Source organism: Ochotona princeps, chromosome 26 (assembly GCF_030435755.1).
Source record: "Ochotona princeps isolate mOchPri1 chromosome 26, mOchPri1.hap1, whole genome shotgun sequence".
NCBI classification, from domain to species: Eukaryota; Metazoa; Chordata; class Mammalia; order Lagomorpha; family Ochotonidae; genus Ochotona; species Ochotona princeps.
The window spans coordinates 17,570,315-17,579,021 of NC_080857.1; the positions used below are offsets into that span (position 1 = coordinate 17,570,315).

At 51.7% G+C, this 8,707-nt stretch overlaps 1 protein-coding gene across 1 annotated transcript in view; it reads right to left on the bottom strand.

Moving 5' to 3' along the window:
* IFT43 (intraflagellar transport 43) overlaps positions 1–5,077 on the bottom strand; it is a 72,119-nt gene extending 67,042 nt beyond the window's left edge. The window contains exons 1-2 of the mRNA XM_058655527.1: positions 4,956–5,077; positions 2,765–2,863 (exon numbers count right to left, since the gene is read on the bottom strand). Of these exons, the coding sequence (XP_058511510.1) occupies positions 2,765–2,863; positions 4,956–5,009 (153 nt within the window). The 5' untranslated portion in view covers positions 5,010–5,077. The remainder of the gene's footprint in view (positions 1–2,764; positions 2,864–4,955) is intronic.
* Between the last annotated feature and the right edge of the window lie 3,630 nt (positions 5,078–8,707).

Consider the following 8,707-nt stretch of genomic DNA (forward strand, 5'->3'; position numbering starts at 1 on the left):
GCCCACGCCTCTGCGCAATGCCCGGTCACTACAGGAGCTGTTCCTCAAAAGCTAACACACCCCAAAGGCTCACCCCATCCTCTCCGAAACCAAGGAATTCACAAAGCACTGACCTTCCCAGGAGCTGGGAGACAGGCACAGCAGGTGATCAGCAGTATCCACTGACCCCAGCCTCAGCACTGACTTGCAATGGGGCTCACGCAGGCTTCAAGGGCAGCTTGGGTCATTCCTGCGATCCTGGCCCAGCCTCCTCACCCCACCCTCCCAAGGCAGCTATAACCTCCTTCACAATCAGGCAAACTTGGCAGCAGCCTTCCATGTTGCCAATGCTCTCGACTGTAAGCTGCACTGGGGCAGGGGCTTTCGTCTCCTGTATTCACTAAAATATGCTAACCTCCTACAAGGGTGCCTGGCATACCGTAAGCTTCAGTAACCACCTGTTGAATACATCTTCAAATGACATCATCCTGTGACAGCTCTTCCAGACCCCTAAGGGATGAAATGGTCAGAAGACCAGAATAGGCTCCCACCAACCCAGTCCCAGGCTTCCTCATTTTCCCTTTATAGACATGCCTGACTGCTATTCAAGTCCCTAGAGATCCAGGGTGGGGTCTGGTATGCCTGCCTTCACCATCCTCCTCGACACCACCAGCCCCTTTCACTGGGTGCCCCCAGAGATTCGCTTTCTGCCTATTCGCCACCCTGTTCCGTAACGTAACTCAGCATCCAGTGCCTAAGGTCCCCTCACTCCTTGGCAACAGTAACCTGTGCCAGGCACTGCAACAGACAAGGGTTCAAGTCCTGCCTACCAAAAGCACACATCTTAAGAGGCAGCCAGCCGTGTAAACAATGAGAAGACAATACAACAAGCACCATAATGGAGGTGCCATGGCCAAAGTCACACATTGCCAACCCCCAGGCCCAATCCAGCCCATTCAATGATTTTAACTTGCTGACTTCTAAAGCCTTGTTACCAACTTCTACTGAAAACTCCGATGATCTGGGCCCGGCGGCGTGGCCTAGCGGCTAAAGTCCTCCCCTTGAACGCACCGGGATCCCATATGGGTGCCGGTTCTAATCCCGGCAGCTCAACTTCCCATCCAGCTCCCTGCTTGTGGCCTGGGAAGGCAGTCGAGGATGGCCCAAGGCCATGGGACCCTGCACCCGCGTGGGAGACCTGGAAGAGGTTCCTGGTTCCCAGCTTCAGATCGTCATAGCACCGGCCATTGCGCTCACTTGGGGAGTGAATCATCGGACAGATCTTCCTCTCTGTCTCTCCTTCTCTCTGTATATCTGACTTTGTAATAAAAAAAAAAAATTCCGATGATCTGCCTAGATCAGACAATGAACCTGTATACCTGTAACATCAGCCAGCATCACGTGGCTTCCAGTGTCCAGCACTGACGCCCCTTTCAGAATCTTCCAGGTCATAGGGCCAAGAGGTCAGCCACCAGCTGGTGGGCTTGTGCACCTGCCACCTTCATGAAGCTCTGTACCCCACCTACACAGTGAGTGGAAAAGTGAAAGACACAGTAACAAGGTGATGGGACAACTTCAGCGGAAGTGAACTCTCTTTCCAGGAAAGTGAAGGATTGTCCTAGACATTTGATATGTAGAGAAACTGTGCTGGAGTCACCCACCCAGCACAACTTGCTCGTGCACCTGCCTGGCCACGCCCTAGCTAAGATTCTCACTGTGTGTATTTTTAGCATTCTATACCTACTATGGGCCAACTAACCAGGCAACTCAGGTTTCCTGTTGTCTGGAATCTCACTGTCTAGTGGGAAAACACATGTAAAAAGACACTTAGAGGCACAGTAACCTAGCAGCTAAAGTCCTCACCTTGGATACACAAGGATCTGATATGAGCACCGGTTCTAGCCCCAGCCATCCCACTTCCCATCCAGCTCCCTGCATCTGGCCTGGGAAAGCAGTCGAGGACAACCCAAAGCCTTAGGACCCTGCACCCGTGTGGGAGACCTGGAGGAGTCTCCTGGCTCCTGGTTTCAGATCGGCGCAGCTCCGGCTGTTGTGGCCACTTGGGGAGTGAACCATCGGATGGAAGATCTTCCTCTCTGTCTCTCCTCCTCTCTAGAATAGAATGGGTTATGTTCTCTAGTAAGCACCATGAGAACTGAGACGAAGGGGCCCTGAGTCAGCCAGGAGAAGCGAAGGCAGAGCTACATCAGGGAAGGACTCCTGAAAAGCAGAGATTTCTTCTTGTCAACTGGACGGAGGTTGAACTGACACAAACAGTGCCCTGGAATGAAAAAGCACTGTTCGCCAGGACTTCCCCAACCTCCTCAAAGAGCGCAGAGAGTTGCCTATAATTTCTGGCTGCCTGAAGGAGTTTCAAGGCTGGCAAGGCCAGGAGATAACCCTCTTCCTTTCTGAAAACTGCAGAAAGCGTAGGTGGCCACCGAGAGCAAAGGTCCAGCCCTACGTCACCAGGATGCTTCCCTGGCACTTACCCAGGAGATTTAAAAAAACTGAATTTCTGCTGAATTCTAAAACATCCCAGTCCCTTGCTGATTCAGCTCCCAGAAAAAAAAATGGTCTTTCCTAAGCAGATGAAGAAACACATAGAAACTAGCCTGGCATCCAAACAAAATCATTCCTTTTTCACTTCCTGCAAAGGAAGGGTAATCCCAGATCCAAAGCGGAGGAAAAGCCAGTCACCATGAGAAGGAATTTGGAATTCCAAATCTTCATGCACTAAGGAATCATTAACTGAAGAAGTGCTACCTCACTTGATCTCACCCACCTCTGCATTCGGAGCTGAGGAGGGATTCTTGCCGCCGAAGGGATCCTGAACCTGAGATGGCTCCAGGTGAGCTCGGCGCCCCATCTTCATCTTGGCCACCTGTAGGGAGAGACGGAGGGCACTGCTGAACCTCAATGACAGGCAGGTGAGCACAGGTGGGACTTGGGATTCCAAGAGGGAGGAGAGCAGGGGCACTCAGATCTATTCCTAGAAAACATTCCAACCCTTCCAACAAAGTAACTGAAGTCAATTCTACTGGCTAGAAGAGGATATTCGGAGGTGAATGGTCACACAGTTTTCTCTGATCATCACCAAGGGCTGCAACAGCCCAATCACTTTCTCACCAAAAGGTAGTACAATCAGAAATTCTTCTAGATTGAACAAAGACTTCATGGCACAGATCGGAAAAGAGATGTGGGCAAAGGCTACCGTGTCCCTCAGCAGCGTTTTAGCAGGGTCTAACTTCAGGGATGCTGGTTGGTATGACAATCATCATGGAACAGGCTTTTGGAAAGCATGCCCCAATCCCATAGTAACCAGCACCAGAGACATGCAGCCCACATTTGCTTTGATACATGCACTCACTGGGATTGCATAGGGGGAAATCTCCAAGAATTGCTGGACATCACCTTTGGAAGGCAGAGTCCTTCACAACTCTGACTCACCAACCCAACCACGTGCAGGAGCATTCCCAGGTCCTCCCAGAGCTCAGGGTCTGTCATACCAACAGTGGTCTCCAGTGTCCAGTGGGGCCACCCAGGGCCATGCCACAAGGACAGGCTCTGTCTCTCAAGTTCTTCCCAGCACACACAAACAAAACTAGGCATGCTAGTGGAAACCGACATTCTTCTATTTATGCCTGTGTGCTCTGTCTTTTAGAAAGGGCACCAGCAGAAGCACTTCTCACTGTTGTTTAGCGTGGGCATCATTTGATTCTGACAGGCAGGACTGGGACTGACGGTGTGTCACAAACGCAGCAACAGAGACCCAGGAGGTGACAAAGTAGCAGACAAAGCAGCAAAGTCAGCTTCCGACTTCAAAAGCTGGGCTCTTCCCAAGACAGGTTGTTCTAAGAGTCATTGCATCAGTAAGTGGAAGGGGCTGCCAGGGAGCAGCCCAGGGCCTGCTGTGGCATTCAGACTGACAGTAGTCAAGTCAACTCCCTGGGTGGCAGTAACGATGGGAACCACCTTGCTGATAACTCCCACATCTTCGCTCCAGGTACACAATTCCATCCTTCTGTCCACACCTGCCTTTCTCCATGTGTCACATGACATTAGTGAGTCCAACGGTCTTGTCACCTGAACACCTGCCACCCTAATAACCATAGATTCTAAATGTATTTAACTTTTTGTCGGGGTTTCCCCTCAACAAGACATAAAGCCACCTGAGGTCAGGGGCTGTTGGATTCACTGCTCTATTCTTTGGTGCCTAGAACGTCTGCTACAAAGCAAGGGCCCTGTAAACACTTATTGGAAGATGAATAGGGTAACTATTACATTGAAAGTCACAGGCCACGTGAGGTGATTTTTCATCACCGGCTTTTTAGAATCTCTTCTTGTAGCGTTGAAGGTAGATCAGGTGCTACAGCCGCTCGCCTCATCTCCTAACTCATCCTAGGCCTGCACATCTGTCCTGCCATGTCGCCATCCCTGGCAGAAGCAAACGAGCCAGATCCCTCGCAGAACACCTAACCACTTCCCGTGCCGCGTTGTGGATCCTGATAATTAACTTGATGTCCTTAACAAGGACACCGAAGCCACACCCAGTTCCTGGGGACCTGCGGGCATTCCTTCCCAGCACCCCCAGACAGGATGGCTTTTAAGGAAAAGTCTCAGGAGGGACCCTGGGAAACAGGTGCCCGTCCTATCCGACCGGGACGCCCCAGACCACCTCAGATCCGGCCGTTTTCCAGGAGCTTGCCCTTGGGGCTCCCCTCGAAACATGGAAGGCGGGGGCAAGCCTTGTTTTCTACTTTTTGAGAAATTTTATAGAAAACAAGCCCTCCGCCAGCGGCGGTCCCGGGGGCGGGGCGCGAGAAGGCCGCCTCCTCTCCGGCCTCACCCCGCCAGCAGCCCGCCCGCCCGCTCAGGCCGCCTGAGCTGGGGCACCTCAGGGAAGCCGGGTCGATGGGGCTCACTCCCTTCCACCCGCCCAGTCCCGGGCCCAGGGCTCCCGCATCGGTCCTCACGGAGATGCCGGCGCCCCGGGGCCGCTCCTCGTCGAAATCCAGCACATCCTCCATCGCGGCGGTCGCCTGACGTCACTTCCTGGAAACCAAGCGGTCCAGACGCGTCCCTGACGACGGTTCCGTACGCCCTCCCCTTCCAGCCATCCCAATACTTAAAGAGTCCGCAGCACCGTTTTTGTGTTCTTTATGCACCCATAATACAGCCCACTTTGGCTGTCCCCGTGGTACAGTTAAAAAAAAAAAAGAGAGAGAGTGTCCTTAGGAATTGTCTGCATTTGTCTCTCCGCTTAAATACAGTGCCAGGCATCAGGGTGAGTGTCCTGAGCCTTCCCGATTGCGTAGCTCTTTGCAGATTCAAAGGGAAGAGATAACTAGTGTGACAGTCTTTTTGGAAAGCAAAATGAGCTGAATTGTTTCATTTTTGACTGATGAGAAAACAGTGCACAAGGGATCAGGTGTAATAAATGGTTTCAAATGAATCATAGAAGATGCAATCTATGCAACCTCTTCCTTCAAGAAATTTACGAAGAGGCTGAACCAAAACATCAAACACCTCAGTCGACACAGGTACAAACATGAGGATTTCATTGAAACCCAGTGTCCCCACGAAGGGACAGTAGTGTCCCCACTCAGCAATCGAGGAGGCTAAGGTGCCAAGACTTGATTGGAGGAATGCTCCCTGGCGCTAAGGGACAGGCCAGGTGCTTTGCTGAGACCAGATCTTGCTGGAGTGTGACCTCCCACACATCCTACTGTTGAACACAAAGGCCAACTAGGGGAGCCAGGAGGGTGCATCTATTTATTTGAAAGAGAAAGAGAGAGAATCTTTTGTTCACTTGTTCACTCCCCAAATGGCCAAACTGGACGGGGCGGGGCCAAGCTGAAACCAGGAGCCTGGAACGCTGCCGTCCAGGTCTCCCCTGTGGGTGGCAAAGGCCCAAGCACTTGAGCCATCTTCCATTGTTTTCCCAAGCCTATTTCCAGGGACCTGGATGGCAAAGGAAGCAGCTGGGACTCCAGCCCATGTCCTACGGGATACAGGTTCCACAGGCGTTGACTTAACTTGCTAAGTGCATTATCACACAAGTTCTGTGACTCTTTATGCAAGCTCCCCAAGCCCACACCACTGATACCCTGGCCCCACATTGCCAAAAGTGAGCAATGTGCCCAAGACCATGCTAGGAATAAAGCCTCATGGCCCAGGAGTCAAAGCAAGAAGTGGGGAATAAGACTAGGACTCCTAAAACGGAATTGCATTTGTTTTTCATTCCTTTTACAGCTTTGTTTTTTAAAGAAAACCTTCCTTACTTCTGTTTGAAAGGTAGAGTTACAGAGAGAGAAGGAGAGATAAAGAGAGAGCTTCCGTCTGCAAGTTCATGCCTTGAATGGCCACAGTGGCTGTAGCTGGGCTGGTCTAAATCCATGAGTCAGGAACTTCTTCAGGGTCTCCCCCATGGGCACAGGGTACTGAGGACTTCTGCTGATTTAGCGGTAAGATGGACTGGTAGTGGAGCAGCTGGTGTTCAAACTGGCGCCCATATGGGATACTAGCACCATAGGCAGAAACTTAGTGTGCTATGCCACAGTGCCAACCCCTTCAATAAGTTATTGCACCCAACCATTCCTTCCACATACTTGCTGGACAGGACTGTGCTTCAGCACTCCCTGTGACAGCAAGAGCAGGTGCCCTGGAGGCCAAAAAGGTTGAGTTCTCTCCCCACAGCTCTGCCACTAACCGCCTCCCTGCTACCCACCCCCGCCCCGCCCTCGGGCAGCCCAGGCGCAGCCCTCCCTCAAGCCCAGCGGCTTGTTTTGTAACTACCTCTAGAGGTTGCCCCTAAGCGCCTTTGCTCACTAACTCTGCTTCTCAGAAAATTCTGAAGAAGCACCTACTGCCAAAAAGGCAAGATGGACAGCCTAGAGGCTCCTGTGGAGTTCTTGGTCTCATCTCCCAGGGCACCAGATGATGAAGAGTTGCAGCCGTCTTTAGGGGCCCACGAGGCTGTCAACACCACGGCCTGGGAGCACCTCTCCAAGTCCTCATTGCTGCTGCTGCTGTGCCAACAGCTGCTCACCCTGGACAGAGAGAAGCCCTTTTACGAAGCCCCTGGATCACACGGCATGTCGATCCACTGCTCTTGGAGGTGTCCCCAGGGGTTTAAAACTCAAATCACTATCCTTCTCCTTCTGCAAGACTTTGCTCAAAATTCTCTCTCTGAGGGCTTCCCTGGTCACCCTATTTTCAGTTGCAACCTACATCCATCTAGCGCCTGCCTTCCTGTTTTAATCTCTTGCCATCTTTTATCACTTTACCTTTATGACCCCATTTACACAAGAATTTCATGTATGGCCTGCCCCACCCCGGCAGGTGTCAGGGAGCCATCTGTTGACTGGTTTGTTTGTTTGTTTGTTTGTTTTTAAGATTTTATTATTATTATTATTGGAAAGCCGGATATACAGAGAGGAGGAGAGACAGAGAGGAAGATCTTCCATCCGATGATTCACTCCCCAAGCTGGGAACCTGGAACCTCTTCCGGGTCTCCCACGCGGGTGCAGGGTCCCAAAGCTTTGGGCCATCTCGACTGCTTTCCCAGGCCACAAGCAGGGAGCTGGATGGGAAGTTGAGCTGCCGGGATTAGAACCGGCGCCCATATGGGATCCCAGTGCTTTCAAGGCGAGGAGTTTAGCCACTAGGCCACGCCGCCGGGCCCGACTGTTGACTGAGGCATCCACAGAGCCTAGAATGGTACCTGATAGATAGCAGTCATCACAATGACTTTCCAAATTTTGCAGGCAGGATAGTATAGCAGTCAGGTGCACAGATCAGGGCCCTGGACTTTCTAGCTGCACATCCCGGCTCTGACACCTAATGGCTATTTTAGGCAAGTTACTTTTAAGTTTTTCTTTCTTTTAAAAGATTCATTTATTTTTATTTGAAAGGCAGACTTAGAAGGAGACACACGCACACACACACAGAGAAATCTTCCACCTGCTGGTTCATTCCCCAAAGGCCACAGTGTCAGAACTGAGCTGACCCAAGCAGGAACCTGGAGCTTCTTCCAGGTCTCCCACGTGTCCCATGTAGGTCTTCCACATAGGTGCTCCACATAGGCCCAAGCATTTGTGTCATCTTTCACTGCTTTCCTAGTCCCTAAGCAGGGAGCTGGATTGAAAGTGGAGCAGCAAGGACTGGAGCCGTTACCCATATGGGATGCCAGTGCTGCAGGTGGAAGATGGGCTCACTACACCATTGTGCCAGCCCCTAGAACAAGTTACTCTTAAAGTGCCTTTGCCCAGGTTTCTTCACTAGTTATGGAAATAGAAATAACTCCTATGCAAACTAGGGAACGTGTGCTAAATGTCAACTCTGCCACGCATAAGCAATGTGGCCTCAAAAAAAAAAAAAAAAAAAAGTAAAATGCGTGTCTCAGTTTCCTCAGCAGTCAAATGGCCCTGGCCTCTGGACCCAGAAACCGGCACTCGCGCTCGCGCGCGCTCTCTCTCTCTCTCTCTCTCTCTCTCTCTCTCTGTCTCCATATATATTTTTGACCCTTCAGGCTGGAGGGAGTCATGGGGCGGGATCCATGGAAGAGCTGTGTTCCGCCAATCCGGAGCAGCGCGTGGGAAAAGACCTCCAAGCGCAGGCCTAGAAGCCCCGAGCAAATTTCCCTTCACCCATCTCGGAAATGGGCTCTGGCCAAACTGCTGACTTCGCGCTCGCTGGCGGTTCCCTGGGAAACTCGGAGAGGGGA